The sequence below is a fragment of the Uloborus diversus genome, chromosome 9 (genome assembly GCF_026930045.1).
Source record: "Uloborus diversus isolate 005 chromosome 9, Udiv.v.3.1, whole genome shotgun sequence".
In the NCBI taxonomy this organism is placed as follows: Eukaryota; Metazoa; Arthropoda; class Arachnida; order Araneae; family Uloboridae; genus Uloborus; species Uloborus diversus.
In genome coordinates this window covers 138,543,856-138,560,829 of record NC_072739.1, presented here as the reverse complement: position 1 = coordinate 138,560,829, position 16,974 = coordinate 138,543,856, and the positions used below count along the sequence as shown (strand labels likewise).

General features: G+C 30.2%; 1 protein-coding gene across 1 annotated transcript in view; it reads right to left on the bottom strand.

Moving 5' to 3' along the window:
* Positions 1-16,974, bottom strand: part of LOC129230530 (protein Hook homolog 3-like) — a 69,967-nt gene that overhangs the window by 20,166 nt on the left and 32,827 nt on the right. The window contains exons 10-17 of the mRNA XM_054864934.1: positions 13,884-13,967; positions 13,751-13,793; positions 12,999-13,084; positions 12,743-12,907; positions 11,813-11,882; positions 9,641-9,719; positions 8,360-8,500; positions 6,321-6,520 (exon numbers count right to left, since the gene is read on the bottom strand). Coding sequence (XP_054720909.1) covers positions 6,321-6,520; positions 8,360-8,500; positions 9,641-9,719; positions 11,813-11,882; positions 12,743-12,907; positions 12,999-13,084; positions 13,751-13,793; positions 13,884-13,967 — 868 coding nt within the window. The remainder of the gene's footprint in view (positions 1-6,320; positions 6,521-8,359; positions 8,501-9,640; positions 9,720-11,812; positions 11,883-12,742; positions 12,908-12,998; positions 13,085-13,750; positions 13,794-13,883; positions 13,968-16,974) is intronic.

Below are 16,974 nucleotides of genomic sequence, written 5' to 3'. Positions count from 1 at the left end.
TCCAACACGTCAATGGTCACCCACTAGTGGCTAGGGAGATCATTTTAGCAAACGTGCTTTGTGCATGTTTTGCCTGGAAAATATTCTCACTCATCCTTAGCAATGGAAAAGTATCTACTTGCGAGTTCTAATGTTTCAAATAAAAAGAAAATGGAAAATAGTGAGAAAGAAAATGATCAATTAAATATGCCACCGGAAAAAAAGAAAAAGCTTGACAAATATCAACCAAAATGGCAAAGTATATATGATTGGCTGGAAACGGAAGAAAAAAATGGAGTTATCCTTATGTTTTGTAAACTTTGCCGAGCCCACAAGAAGCGTAATCCATTTGCAAAAGGTAAATTCAAAATATTTTATTTATTAATTTTTTCATCTAATAATTACAGTAAAAGCTCAATTATTTGTCCTGTATTTAAATCCAAAAGAAATCCAAATTTTACCAAAATCCAAAGTAATGATTTAATATTTTATCAGTAAATATTTTATAAGTCGCTCAAAAAAATTATTTTTAAACTAAAAGTTGCAACTATGAACGAAAAAAAAATTTAATAGTATACCAATGGCCTAAATTTTTTTTCTTATTCTTGGATAAGGAAATGCAAATAACGAGTTATAATATATATTTAAAAAAAAAATATTTTTATATGAGTACGAAATTTGTACATTACCAAATTTTAATTCAATCATTGAATTTTATTATTATTTGGAAAAATAAAAAAACATTTTGTATTTAAAGCTTAAAACAACTGTTTCAAAGAGAGTCGCCGAATCATCTTGCAGGGATATTTTGCGAATGCTTGAAATATTGCTAAGCTTGATTCTTAGCTCGTTTCCAACACGACGTGAAATTAAAGAGGAGAAATTTGTTCCCATAAGATTTTTAAAAAATGATAGAAGTAGGAATTCAGTTAACTTGAACGAGCTTTTACTGTACATGTATTGTTTTTGAGTTTGTGACATTATTTCTGTTAATTAGTGTATCATGTAAGGGCGGATCCAGTGATTGCTTTTAGTGATATTGTTGTTGGAAGAGAGTGGCGGTGGGGAGGAGAGGGGGCATAAAAGGAACATTCGAAAGAAGATGGGGTGTAAGGGGGGAATTTTTAGAAATTCAAATTTCCAAAATAATATTTTTGGCTGTATTTGGTTGATTTTATGAAAGGGGGGGGGGAGCATGCCTCCGTCACCTATACTCTGGATCCGCACTTGGTGTCAAGGTAGAAAATAGTGTTAATGTTAAACAATCATCCAAAAACAAAAATTCCTAAAAATATTTTTTATAACTGCATTATCCTTAAAATAACAACGTCCATAAACAAATTTAAAAACTAAATAAATAAAAAAACCGCCAAGAAATATAAAATTCAATAATACGTAGAGTTGTGTTGTATACTTAAATTTCATTTTAAATTTTAATAGTCTTAACTATGTAGCATCTGAAAAATAAAATTAAGAAAATGAAATTATTTACTTTTTGATATTAAGCTGTCCGCCGAAAGTTAAAATGTCATTAAAATGATAAATATTACAAAAAAATAAATAAATAAATAAATAAATTCTCAGACAACCTGTGTACTAAATTTTATAGCTGTAAATTTGGTAGTTTACTCGTAGTTTGAATTTCTTCGATACACTAACAGAAACTTTTTGTAATAAATAGATATAAATCCGAATATTCGTTTATTTTTATTCAAATTACTTTTGTTTCAGAGCGTTGTACTTCGTATAAAACAACTTCTCTGGATCGCCATAAAATGTGTAAAGAACATTTGCAAACCATTGAGGCAGAATCCTGCAAAAAAGATATGCAAGTAGCTACGGTAAATTTAGACAATAGAAATAAATCATTTTTAATTTCTTGTTTAAAAAGCGCGCTGTTCGTAGCAGTCAATGAATTGCCAAATTCGCTGTTTGGTAATCTTGAACAGTTCATAAAACTCCAAGGATGTGATGTTAAAAATTCCAAAATAAGATATGAACACAGTGATTCTGTGAATGAACTTCATTCATGCATTGCTGAGGTGATTGAGGATAATCTTTTGGAAGAAGTGAAACAAGTGGGTGTTTGCTCATTAATTTGTGATGAAACGTGCGATTTGGCCAATGAAAAACATCTCGGCATTAACATTAGATATGTAACGAATGGAAAAGTAAAATGCGAATTTTTGGAAAATATTTCTATCCAGGATGGTAAAGCTGATACATTAATGTTTTCTATTCAAGAAATGTTGGATAAAAAAGTGAATCAACATTTCAAAAATGGTTGCGTTGGGCTGCAATGGTGCGTGAGTTATGTTGGGAAAAAATGCAGGCTTGATTGCTCGTTTGAAAGAGGTAAATCCCTGTATAATTGCAATACATTGTACAGCTCACAGACTGGCTCTTGTTATGCAGGATGCTGTCAAAAATTTACAGAGCATTCATTCTTATAGCGATACAGTCAGAGCAATATTCGCATACTTCAATGCTTCAGCTGTCCGATCAGCAAAGTTAGCAGCTGTTCAAAAATTAGTAAGTGAAACGGTAGTGAAATATGTAACATTTCACTCTATTCGCTGGTTGTCGCTACATAAAGCTGTAGAAGTTCTATATAAAACTTTGGACTCGCTCATGGTCTATTTGGACTCGCAAACGGAGAGAAATGACCCAACAGCACCTGGACTATTGATATCCATAAGACATATTAGGTTTGTGTACATAACACACATTTTGAACGATATACTACCAATACTTACTAATCTTTCGAAAGCATTTCAATCAGATTCAGCAGATTTATCTATTGTCATGCCCAAAATTCATGCTGCAGGAATACACTTAGAAAATTTAAAACACAGTCCAGGCGTGAATGAAAAGCGATTCATTCACAATATTATCGTAAATGAAGAAAATGATAGGGAAGAAATGGAAGGTGCTAGCGAAGGTTATTACTCAACGATTAATAAAAAGATAATTTCAGCTTCCTCACTGGATCAGCTCACTGCCACTAAAATATCATTAATAAATTCAATTAAAGAAAGTATGGATAGAAGATTCCCAGAAGAATCTATGAATATTATTCAAAACTTTAGCGCCATTGACCCTTTTTTATTAAAATCTGCTAACAATGAAGAGATGAAAGCAAAAGTGCTATCGTTAGGAAACCATTTTGTTACTTACGTAAATTGCGAAAAACTGATTGAAGAATATGAAGATGTTTCTGTTATGCTGAAGCATAGTTACAAAGATTTAAACCTAAGTGAAGTGACAGAACTGTTTCCGCGAAAATGCAAAAATACATACCCGAACACATCAACATTAATGGAAATTTATTTGGTGATACCCATAAGTTCAGCCTCTGTTGAGAGATCCTTTAGTACCCAAAATAGAATCAAAAATAAGTTTCGAAATAGACTTGCTCCAAAAACGCTCAGCAATTTAATACGCATATCTGATGCAGGTGTAGACTTGGAGAACTTTCCATATGATGTAGCTGCCACTAAATTTAATGAACGCAAAAATAGGCGGTGCTAAATCCTTACTATGTAAATGTGGAACTTTGTAATTTTTATGGAATAAAAAATTCTTTAAATAAATTTTCTCACTCAGCTTTTTCAAATCTCACTCAACTTTTAGCAAGTGGCGAGATTCGCCCACCCATTTTCCCGTCCCTATTGGGAGCCCTGACGTATGCACTGAAAAAAAAAGCCTTCTTTCGTATGTGGAAAAGTAGGCCTACATTATAGCATTTTGTAAATTCAGTAACAATCTTTAAAAATCTGCAACTGGTTTTCTCTGTAACTCATTATTTCTTAAACAGTTGAAACATTTTAGCAGGTAGAGCAAAAGTAAGTTACTTTTTAACAGCGTGTTTCTTTCTTTCTTTTTTTTTTTCCAATTCCTGTATTTACAAAAAGCAGAAAATTATAATAAAGGGGCATTTCCAAAAATGTGAGGATTGAAATTTGTAGAATTTTGCATAAAAATCACATGTTTGTTTAAAGGCATTTTTAGCATGTTTCCTCTAGTTTATTGGCAGCAACAGAGGAATTCAGCTCTCACGGCATTTTAGAAGACTAAATGGGGGTAAGTTGAAACATGGAAATATGAAAAAAAAAAATAAATAAAATAAAAAAAATAAGGGCTTAAAAAAGGGGAAGTGAATCAGGGGCGGCAAATAGGGGGGTCAAGAGGGGGCGGTCGCACCCCCAAATTTCTTAAGCAGAATGATAGAAAATGGGTGAATTCAATTTATGTAAGTCGGAAATCAATGTTCATTAAAAAAATCTCGCTGCTTCTCAGTAACTATTTGATGAATCTCGACACATTCCCAAACAAGAAAAAGTGTTTTTCGTTTTTTGGATGATGACTTAGAAATTCACGAAGTGTTTTTCGGCGTTTTCGCAGCTAAATATTTCATACTTGTGTGCCCAGTGTAACGATGGTATGTCCAATATGAGAGGCTCGTGCAAAGTGGTGTGGCTGCATGGTTTTCTCAAGAAAATTCCTTGATATTTTACATTCACTTTTACGCTCATTTTTTAAGTGTATATTTATTCAATGAGTGTTCATCGCTTTCTTTTGCTAGAAACACGTTTCAGACGCTCAATGCATTATCTGCTTTCATAGAAACTTCTTAAAAATTCATGTGCTTATTGAATAAAAAAAAACATATCAACAAATACCTTTTATGGGACTCTATAATTATGCAATTTTGAAGTGACACAAGATGGTCTTGAAGAGTTAAAACCATAAAAACCTTTCTCTATAACTTCAAAGCAGTGATTTGACGACTGTGAGAATTATTGCAAAACGATTCTTTCAGTGGTGAAAAAGCTCATGTCCTTCAGCATGTATGACTTCCTTTGAATTTTTATTCAATTTGTTTCTATTGCGAAAGTGTTTTAAAAATGCTTTACTCTGTCAAAACATCTTCAATCCGCCACACTTAATTTTCGGACTATTCAAGCCACAGTTCAATCTACAATTTATCTGTGCGTTCATACTACCATAGTTCAATCTGCAATTGAAATTGAAAATAGATTTTACATAGATGCATATTTCAATCAATGGTGAAACGTTTTCAAAAAAATTCTTCCTCCGAGCCAATTTTAAAAAGGCACTAAAAAAAGAAAAACCCACATGATGATGTGAAGTAAAACACTGATTTTTTAATATTTTGTATGAAGTAATAGATTGTTTTTCGAATAAAATTAACACAAGGTTTGATGATAATTATTTTTCTGCATGGTTGGCTCTATATTATCTGGATTGGATTTTTTGAAAATGAAAAATAAAATGTTTCAATTATGAGTAAAATTTTTATCAAGAGGCAAGAAAAATTGCAGGCAATATACCGACAGACCAGTTATCACATCCAGAGATTGCAGATTCGTCCTTGTTGTGGACTCTTCAGCCTGGAATAGTGACTAACAGAGCTGGTGGTAGATGACATCTCATTGAAGCTGAGAGCGCCGACGAGACTAGATTATTCAATGATGAAAAATTAAGCTCCTCGCAATTTTTGAAGTTGCCTGTGTGATTTTGAAGAGCAAGACATAAAAAGTGTTTTCATACATAACTTTGTTACTTCAATTATTTTTTAACTATTCCAATCAGCTCAGCTGGTAGAGAAAGTTTTTTGTTATGTTAGAGAAATATTTTCGAAGCACAATGGGCAAAAGAAAAAAAAAAGAAAACCTTTTCTATTTTAGCTCTACCGGCAAAACAGCACGACACTGGGCACTGATAGTAAGACGATTCCCTGCTCTTCTGAATTCCAAAAAACATGCATTAAAACTTTTCCAATAGGTATAAAAACTTCAGTATCGAGATGTTTTGTATGATAACTTATTAGAAAATGAATCGAATTTTTAATTGCTTCTAAGCACTAATTTTTATTCATATTAAACCGATTTTATGACCACTTCCTGTTAGCTAATGTGTGTTTATTACCTCACTGTGGTAATACATATTTAAGAAACTCGAACCCCCAAATGAAATGCTGAAATGCCGCCCCTGAAGTGAATGTTGTACAGTGTATTTAAAAGATATTCATGTATTATGTTGGGGCATTATTTTTTTTAAAGATTTCAAAGTGCCATATAGCTTAAAGTTTTATGCTTCTGTCTTAAACTAAAAATATTCCTCATGTAAAAATATACATCTTGCTTGTGTGACGGTTTTTAAAAGAACTAAAATACTGAAAGAAAGGGGGTAGCAAAATCAAGTTACTAAAACAATAAATGGTAGTTTTTAAAGTCAGTGATGCTTGGAAATACTTGGAAAAATATTTTAAATTTTAATTACCAGTTCAAATAACAAAAAGTAAACAACTAACTAACCTGAAACTTCTATTTGACTTTCTAAGGATTCGACGGTCACACTGTAGTTTTGTATTTCTGCATCTGTTTCTTGCTGTCTTTTCATCGCAGCATTTAACCTTTGCTTCAAATCTAGATCTTCCTGTACATTTATTACAGACTGGTTTGCATGCAGGTCTTCAATCTGACTCTGCAACTCTAAAATCCGTCTGTTTGCAAGCCTAAATTCAAAACAACCATATTTTTTAAATATTTACATGAATGTTCATTTATTCTTAACAAGTATTACAACATCGAGTAAAACGGTTGACATCTGTAGTACAGGCTACAAGCTGCCAGGCAGCTGGAAGACTTCAAGCTAACATACAGAAGATGTTTTCTCTTCGGGAGCAACATGAAAGGTTGAAAAACTACATTTTATGCTATTGAGCAAAACTTAAAAGCAAAATTATTAATATAGCTATAACAAATATAAAACAGATTGAAAAAATGAAATTATTATCTGAATTTAATTTAAATTCATTAAATTACTGAAAACAAAAACGAAAAAAATCAGAAGATATTCAACCTCATAATAAATTATCAAAATAATGCATGTTTGAAATGAAATGACAGCAATCATATACTAAATTACTTTTCTCAGCAAAATGCTTTTTCTCAATGGTATTCTTCACTGCCTTCAGTCTTAGCATTGAAATTCTATTTCTTTAACATAAAGATTTAATTCTAACTTTATTATTTCAACAAGATTCAACTTTGATCAGTTTTCAATAGTAATCTAGGATTGCTACAAATTGCATTTGTTGGATGTTCTTTCCCCATATATCATCTTTTCTGCATTGAAAAATGGTTCCTTGTTGCCCCAAAACACACAGATAAACTCATCTTCAAATTTTGCATTTTATTATTTTATTTTTTTAAATTACCTACTTTTACCATTTCTTATTCAAACATATTAAATTAATGTAAAATATTATACATGTTGAATACCAGAATCAAAATGAGTATGAATGAATTAGTTTCAAATAAGTTAAGGTTTTAAAGTTTTCGGCTCCTAATTTAAAAAAGTTGAAAGAATTATGCAATCAAAATATCAGTTAAAAATAAATTTTTTTAGACAGGAGCGAATCATGTACAAATTGTAAACCATATGTAACAGCACATTTGAGCCCGTCCACTTACTGTTTAAAAAAAAATTGACCAAACTATTTAGTCCGAAGTGAAAAAAATTTTTTTTAGACAGTTGGGGATTATGTACAAATTGTAAACCATATTTAACAGCACATTTGAGTCCATTAAAATTAAAATCTGTACATACATAAAAATTAAACAAAAATCTGTAAAAACAAAATAATTTTGAATTATTCTAATCTGTAAGCAAGGCCTTGATAAAACTTTTCTCAGATCGAAAAATTAAAGACACTTCACTTTACCTTCAAAATGAAGTATCTCCCCCTACTTTTCGTTGTTTACAGTCAAACATTTGCTGTAATCCAAAAATTGACTTAAATTTTTACTAGCCATAACTGGGGATATAAAATGCACGGGCATTTACAAGCTAGGGAAAATGCCCAGAAACCATAAATGCCTTAACAATTAAGTTCATTTTTATGTTTTAAATGTTGATTACTGTTAAACTCTTAAAACCCAAATTTTTTTTTTGATTTCATATGACTTGTAAGGGGTGCATATATCATATAGATGGGCTTTGGAAAACCAAAATATTTTTGCGCATCAGCATCAAAATAGTACAAAAAAGCTAAATTATGTAAATTCAGAAACTGAAATGAATACCACAGAACCCTATTTTGGAACTATGGGAGCTCTTTATTCGTGAAAGTTCGTTGAACTTAACAACATTCAGAATCTCACCAAGTTTCTAACATAGTGTAAAATCTTAATATATTTCATTACAAAATATCTAGTTTTTAATTCCGAAGAGCATAGGTGCTCTGCACGTGTTCAGCAAGTTTCATTACATAACATACTAAAACACATATTCAGCACCACTAAGTTCTTTAACGCATTAGTTTATAAAAGTAAACTTAATGCTTAAATACCTGTTATCTGTTTCAAGCTCATTAATTCTGCATTTAGCATCATCCAGCATGCTTTGAACTAAAGTAAGTTGCTTATCAACTGTCGCTCCTTCGTTAATTTTAAGTATTTTATTCTCATGCTGTAGTCGAATTAGTTTTTCTCTGAAACAGCAAGAAAAGAGAAGAGTGAAACATTAAGAGGAAAAAATTACAGAGCCATAAATTTATAACTTAAGAGTAGAAACTGAGGTAAAAATCAAGTAAGAAGTGAGACAGCAATCAATATGTCACAATATCAGTGAAGTTGAAGAGAACGTTAGTGCTTTTAAATTACTAAACTATTAAACAGATTGCATTTCTGTAGAGAGAGAGATACAATGCTAAATCATGCTCTGATTTAAAAAATATTATGCGTCAAAACCAGTTTTTTACTAAAAAGTTTTCTAAGAAGAGGGGCAAAAACGTTTAAAACTCAATGCATATCATAAGAAAAAAACGTCAAAACATGCACACAAAATTTATATTTACATTAAGTTTGAAATTTTGGAAGGAGGGGGATGTCAAATGGTTAATGTGTGCCAAAATATCAAGCATAGCACGTATATTTTTGCATAGTTCAAAATTATGTTCTTGTACAATTTTTTTTTTTCATTTGGTATCCAAAATGCAAGGGTGAAAAACCAAAATTTATGTATATTTCTGGAGTAATTGTCACATTTGAAACATAAAAATCTTAAATTTGTATTTGTTTTTTTAACTGCATAATGAAATAAATAATTAACAAACAGAAAATGAAAAAGGAGGGGGGCGGACACTTTATGTCAATAGTATTGTGTAACTATTTTAGTTCACCAGAAATTCCTCGACTTCTCTAACATTCAAATTGAATTATTCCCATGACTTACAAAATAAATAAATACAAGTGTGTTGATAAATGTCAAAATAAACCAAGGTAAAAAGGTACATACTATGAAGAAAAAAATATTTTTCAACCATTGTTAAAAAAGCATCATGTATGTTTCTGAACATCAAATGATTTAATTATCAATGAAGTAACACACTTCTAACCAATCTTCAGATCAATAAAATAGAAGCACTTTTACAAAGCAGCATCACTATGACTGTTGTTTGATTCCAAACCTCATAACTTTTTTGTATTGGATAAGGGGCCTCACAATGCTCAAATCTGTGTATGTAATACATGTTGTAAAATATAAAATATAACATTATGTGCTGTTCTCCAACATTGAATTTCTCACTAAGGTACACATTCACAATTCATCAGTTTGATTTGACACATACCTGATTTCTGGAGGCACTGCATCCAATAATTCAGAGTCTCCCATAGATGTGTCGCTGTTATTCCGATCGGATGGATTTTCTAAATATAAAATTTAGAAATTATTTTTAACAGTTATACATGAAAGTTACTTTGATGTAAATAAATATACAATGGAATCATCATAATACACACAATAAATTAATCACATCAAAATGTTAAGAATTAAAAAAAAAAAAGATCCCCCCCCCCCATACATTAATAAAATGCAAAATACTAAAAAAACAATAGCAACGTTAAAGTTGTAAAAATAGTGATAGGGATATCTCTTCATGTATAATGCTTTTTTTTTTTTTGCAATGAAAAAAACGTTTCTTTAAACCCCAAAAGAAGTGTCATTTTTATTGTTATTTGAGCAATCTTAATGACATTATCTTTTTAAAAACATTTTGACTGTTCAATATATTTCTCAGGTATGTACAGCACACACCAATAAAAATGCATATATCTGAACATTTTCGAACAGGTTCTAACTTCTAGTCATACTCCTATGAGGGGCTTACAATTATAAAAGATCAAGTCGAGTTTTGGGCTTCAAAGAAAGTTAACACTTTAAGTATAATCAGCGTTTTGTTAATTGTTACATTGAGCCAACTTCATACCTGACGGATGCTGAAGTGTGTCAGCTACATATTTAGTTCACTATTGCAATTAACAAAAACTTTATCAACCTTTTTACTCCGCTGCAAATTTTGCCATTTTTTTAAGAAAGGAAACGACTACCTCTGTTTCAAAAAGGTTTTGAGACGGAAGATCCACAAATAAACGGTCCTCAAAACAATATTTAAAAATAAATAAAATATATTTTTAAAAAAGTTAAAAGTATTTAATTAATCCTACTTAAAGGGTCATAGATAAAATGGTTGCTTGTGATAGCACTTTTATGAGAGAACTAAGAAATTTTAAACTTTTTATTACCAATATATTATTTCCGGATGTACTGAAATAATGACTGAAATTCAATAAAAAAATAAACAAAATTTTTCGTCGGATAATTCTATTGGGCTACCTAAAATGGCCCATGGGACACATGAACTAATACCTGTGGTAGCTAACAAGCTACAGAAGACAGGAAATACAAGCAATATATATTGTTCAAATCAATCACTGTAGAGTTTCACAATCAATATGAATTTGTATTTATTTACATTTTAAGGGATGGATCAACAGTTCAAAAAAGAAAAAAATATATATAAATGAGTTTTGAACAACATTAATACATCATCAGAGGCATACACATATTCAGTTTTACCTTTATTTAAATGCAGCATATTCTCAGCAAAATACCATGAGCAAATAAATAAATGGAAGTAAAACTGAATATTGCATGAAAAAGCTACTAGTTCTGCCACACAATCTGGGATAAAATACGCAAGCAGTAGCATCAAGCAGATCAGATTTCACAACTAGTTAATTGTAATAAAATCTAACTGTCCTCATAAATAATTTGATTAAAATACATTGAAAATAAAATCCCTTGCATGAATCATTTTAGCTTTTTTAGTAGGCTAAGTTAAAATATAAGTCATGATACTTCCAATCATAACTCATTGGAAAATTATGAAACATTTTTTTTAATAGCTTCATAACTTTAAAAAAAAAAGTGTTTATTAGTTTTGGTAGCGTTACATCTCAGCAAAAATCATATTAATTTTTATCTATTAAGGAGATTCAGTATCCCTCAAAAGGCAAAAAGGAATGAGAAGACCAATTTTTATATTTTTTGCTTAAAACAAAGTTTTATATTTTGGAGGGAACAAGCATAGAACTTTTGCAAATTTTTCAAAAATGTTATGATTTTTACAGACCTAAAAACATTTAAGGATATGAAAGAACTTTTATACAATACACAAACCCTACATATAATGTGGCTCTTCAACAGAATTGTTTTCTAAATTTAAGATCTAAACTGCAATTTTAATTATCTTTGGTGACATCAGAGAGGAGCATGGGGCGCTGAGGGTGGGGGGTGGGGGTGGGCTCTTCTAGGGAAGGGCAATTGCTTCCCCTGCCCACGCACCACCTTGACCACCCCGCTTTTAATTTACACAACTATGTAACATATAAAACGTTTTACGAGTTCCATAACTAGATAGCTAAAGAACAAGAATAACTGAAAAGATTTTAAAAGTTACCCTTTTGTAGCTGTGTGCAACGCATTTCTTCTAAGCTTTCTTTCAGTGAGTCTCTCTCAATAACCAGTCTCTGAAAAATTTAGGCATAATTGAAACGGGAATGAAAAAAAAAAAAAGATTGCAACAGATTTTAGAATGCATAAAATTTTGCAATTCAAATGAATTTTATTTACACACAATTTGATTGTTGATTTATGTTTAATTTTAATCTGAATATAATTCCATAGCTTTAAAATAAAGCATTATTGCCCTATTTCTGCCAAATTTAGTAAAGAAATAATGATAGCTGGCAAGAAGTTTCATTTTTTGAAGTAGATTAAAGATTTTTTTTTCCTAGTAACCCGCTGGTCTGATTACCCAAACAAAACCTGTGTAGTATGACTAAACATGCTATACATAAAATAGTTAACACTAGCAGGGGTGTCCATCCCCCCCCCCCCCAAGTTCAATGCCGCAAATTCCCTTCCAAAATTTTTCTCAACCCTCTTTCTCTTTTTATTTTTAGCTCTCTTTTTTATTTTATTTATTTTTAAAAATATTTTTTATTAATTTATTTTAAAAAAATAGTTTTTATTTATTTTTAAAAAATATTTTTTATTCATTTATTTAAAAAAATATTTATTTATTTATTTATTTTTAATTATTATTAATATTTCATAAGAAAAGTTCTATGCTACACCAATAACACACATGCCAACTAAATAAATAAATAAAATATAAACAGAATAAAATAAAATAAAAAATAATTTGACTTAAAAAATCAATAAATAAATTCAAATAAATAAATTTTAAATTTTTTAAAAATCCCCCTTTCCCCTGCGGGCACCCCTGAACACTAGAAAGACTGAAGAGGTCAGTGTAGCCCCATCTTGATTTTGGAGTAAATTCTTTGTAATAATAATAATGATGTGGAAATAATTAAAAGATTACGTCTTTCTCTTTCTGAACTGAAGAAAGCTTTTCCAAAGCACGTTTACTGTCAAAATCAGCTTTGTCAGCCCTCTTGGTTTCTTCAGATAGCCTTGATTGTAACTCTTGGGCCTGTTTCTTGTACATGTCAACTTGTGATTTTATCATCACAGTTTTTTTAAGTTCCTAGAAAACAGAACAAATTTACATCAATTGAAAAAATTAATTCCAAATGTGTCAATCTACATAATCTCAAACAAAATTTCATGACCCTTACTTCTTCTAATTCCATACATTGCTGCATATAATGGGTATTTTTTCCTTCCAAAACTTTCACTTGCTTTTTTAAATCACTCATATCCTCTAAAATTAAAAAGCAATCCTGCTTTGTTACATTGCTTTCAACATAAATTTTAAAAACAAAACAAAAATCAAACTAATAATTGTATGGAATAAATGAAATAAAAGATGTAATTAAGCAGAAGAAGATTTACTGAATGAAAAAGTACATATATTTTTCAGAAACAACAGTAAGAAAACAGTAACCCTATGAACTACCACTTGGAAAGTAATAAAGTAACAGCATTAAATTAAATTTTTGAAGTTTATGACACGCAAATCAAGGAAAAAACAAATAACTACCATACATATTTACAATATTTTTTATCATAATAGTCTGGATCTCTGTTCTACTTCAATCCTAATTATTTTAATAATAACACATAATTCTTTTACCCATTACTTTCTCTTAAAACCCCTTAATACATGAGTTTTGCTACTTGAGCTCTTCAAAAATATGAATCATCTTAATCTTTTCATACATTTTTATATTTTATGATATTAACAAAAAGTGTATATTACGGTTTTGATTCAAGTACATACATATACACATAAACTTAATCTATAGGATGATTATTTGGTCAAATTAAAGGGACCTATGTGATTTGAGACTTGTTTTGTTGGATGTTTGCACATTATACGATGTAAAAAATTGTAATGCTTTCATGACTTAAAAAAAATGCTACAAACCTAGTTTCTTTTTGTAGGACTCTATTGTTGCTTCATATACATTCTAAGAAAAGAAAACAAGGGGAAAAATTAGGTAACACTATTAAGTAAAAACTAAAAATCTATTTATTTATCAAATACTTAATGATCTTACGACTTTGTCTGACGTATGACGCAGGACGTCAAGCTCGTCTTTCATCGATTGCGATTCTTCTGCCAACCTTTGGAGTTCTTCATTCTTAATTTCAAAAAAAAAAAAAAAAAAATAAAATAAAAAAATAAATAAAAATAAATAAATAAATAAATAAAGTGAAAAAAAAAATAAATAAATAAGTATTGGTTAAACTTCCTATACAATAATTTACAATATTCTATACATTGTTTATTTCTAAGACCCCCAAGTTCTTCTCCCCCTTTCTGAATTCGGGGTTAAAGTGTACTTATACAGTGGTCGCCGCTTATTTTAATCACGTTTGTTCTAAACAGTTTGATTCCATAAAATGGCTGATTCAATAAAGAAGTTAATTCAACAAAGCTGGATTTTGTTCTGTTTTTGACAATTTGATTCAATAAAGCGGTTGATTCATTTAACCACTGATTCAATTAAATGGCGTCCACTGTACATAGTATTACCAGACATCTGGATTAAGTTCAGATTTGAGGATGATTATCCAAAAATATTAATACAGTTGACATTTAGTTATATGAACCTCTAATTTACAAACACTCATGATTTAAAGCAGACCTAAATAACATAGACAAACACACAAGTGCCGCTTGCAGAAAATTTTCAAAATTTGCAGACATTTTTAAACAGATTTCTTCCTTTAGCAACATTTGTTGCTCGCCAGTTTTGTTGTTCTCCAGTTAATGCTGAAAAATAAGTTGGAATAATCGGGAAAGAACTTGATGGGGTTGCATGGCGGCACTCCACTTATTTTGCTCTTGGAAGCAATACAGGACTTGGAAGGCATTTTTTTTTTTTCAGAAGCTGTCAAAGAAATTATTTGAGTAGGTTGAGTAGGCAGACAGTTTTGCATTTTATTTAGGTCAGATTTTAGGAACAAAACTAACTTGAGCTAAACTTTATTGAAACTGCTCTATTCGATTTTATGAAATCTAGATTTTACGAACATTTTTTTGCGGCCCCCAAGAGTTTTACGAAATCCAGCAAGAACTGTAATATGATGATAAATTGTAGCTTTAAAAAAATAAATTCTTAACAAGGAAACTGAAGAACATGACAAATGACGATAGACTTTTGCTTATGACATTCAACTGAGTCTCAACAAACACTTTCTAAGGAAAATATTATTTACAAACAGATTATACATTCATTAAGTAATAGATAAAACATATAAGAGAAAAGGGGGCACATGCGGACATGGTATGTTTTACTTGGATAAGGGCAAGCGAAAATTCTCAAGTAATGGCAGCACTAGTGCTACTTCTTGGCCAAATTTTTCAGGTAATGAGCCAGTTTATGTTCCTGTGATGACAACTTCTTTGTTTAGCAGCTCCTGATGTAATTTTATCAGTTTTCTTCATGTAAAAACATATTTTAAACTAACTAATAAGCTAAACTTAACTATTGAAAATCATTATATAAACGTTCAAGTAAATTTATAACAAAGCTCAATTTTTTTCAATTAAATTAAGAATTCTTTATTTTTTAAAATTAGTTCTAATTGACAGGGGCACTTGTGAACACAAAATGTAGGGCACACGTGAAAAACTCTCATATCCTCTCTGTCATATGAATATTAGTGTAGGGTTGTTATAAGTGTTAAAAATAGTGTAAATACTTACAATTATTAATTTTCAACAGTCAATTTGTAAATTCATCGTTAATTTTAATCACATTATTATTAATACTTTATTTGTTTGTTTTACAAAATATGTTTTACAAAAAAGTTTTATAAAATTATATATTTTTAAAAAATTTTTTGTTACTAAATAATTGGTCAACAATTTAGTGTTATATAATATTTACAAGGAAAAAAATGGACAAAATATTTCCCTTTAACTGAAAATTGAAGTTAAAAATAATTTTAAAATCTTTAACTCAATGTCCACCAAAATCTGAAGTTAATACCACTATATGACAAGGATAAACTTTGCATAATAAAATATTCTTCGTATTATTTAGCTTTAGAAGTTTTTTTCTTGCCGATCCAGTGCCTAGAACATGCTACAAAATTTTTAAAATTTGAGCAGAGTTATACGATTCTGAAAAATATTTTCCTATTGACAGTTACTGTACAATCTAAACTAACAGTTTTGGTTACAAACCCTTCAATGTGTTCAGTATATACGTATATGTTTCATATTAAAGAGTTTTGCGTTGAAATATGCTTGTCCTGCATTTTCAATTGTGTTTATATGTACCCCAGGTCCCTATTGGGGGACACATGTAATAAATTCACAGAAGAAAATTTTTTTGAAAGACAAAATTGTTAGTACAGTGAGCACTGGGTAATTGAATCAGTGGTTAGTTGAATCAGTCGCTTTAATAAACCAAATCCTCAAAAACAGAACAAAATCCAGTTTTAACATCAAATTACTGCCGGATATTTGAATCAAACAGACCACTTAAATGAATCAAGTGCATGCAACGGATCATTTCCCACAAATACGAGGTGCATCAGCAGTTTCTTACTTTTTCCGTTTTCTTTCAGTAAAATGAGGTTCATTTATTCATTTTAATAAAAATAGAGAAGAAGGGAAGGCAGGGAGAGTATTGCACACTTTTACTGATAGTTTTCTGGGGAAAAGTCAAACAAAACCAGTGGAATAGACATGGTGTCCACTGGACTCCTGCACTCAACACTAGACTTTGTCATGGCAGCATTGAAGCAATGAAGTGCAAATTCTAAGGACTAAATGTAGTTTTATGACATTGAAAAAAGAGGATCTAAGTTAATTACTACCTTATTTTAGAAATCAACCGTAGATACATTTTTTGTAGTAGATAAAATAAAATTTGGATTTTGTAATTGCTTTTCCTTATTGTTTTACAATAAAATTCTGAAAAAAATCAAAGAATGAATATTTTGACTGAACGGCATACTTTTAATGATACCTTATCTTGTTTAATTAAAAATTAAGTAAAGTTCTCTTAAATATTTAGAATTCCTCGTTTTAAAAAAGAACATGTTTTCGATTTATTGAATCAAAACTGCTTAAAACAAACACAATTCAAATAAGGGGCATGCACTGTATTTCAAAATTACTCTTGCAAATTG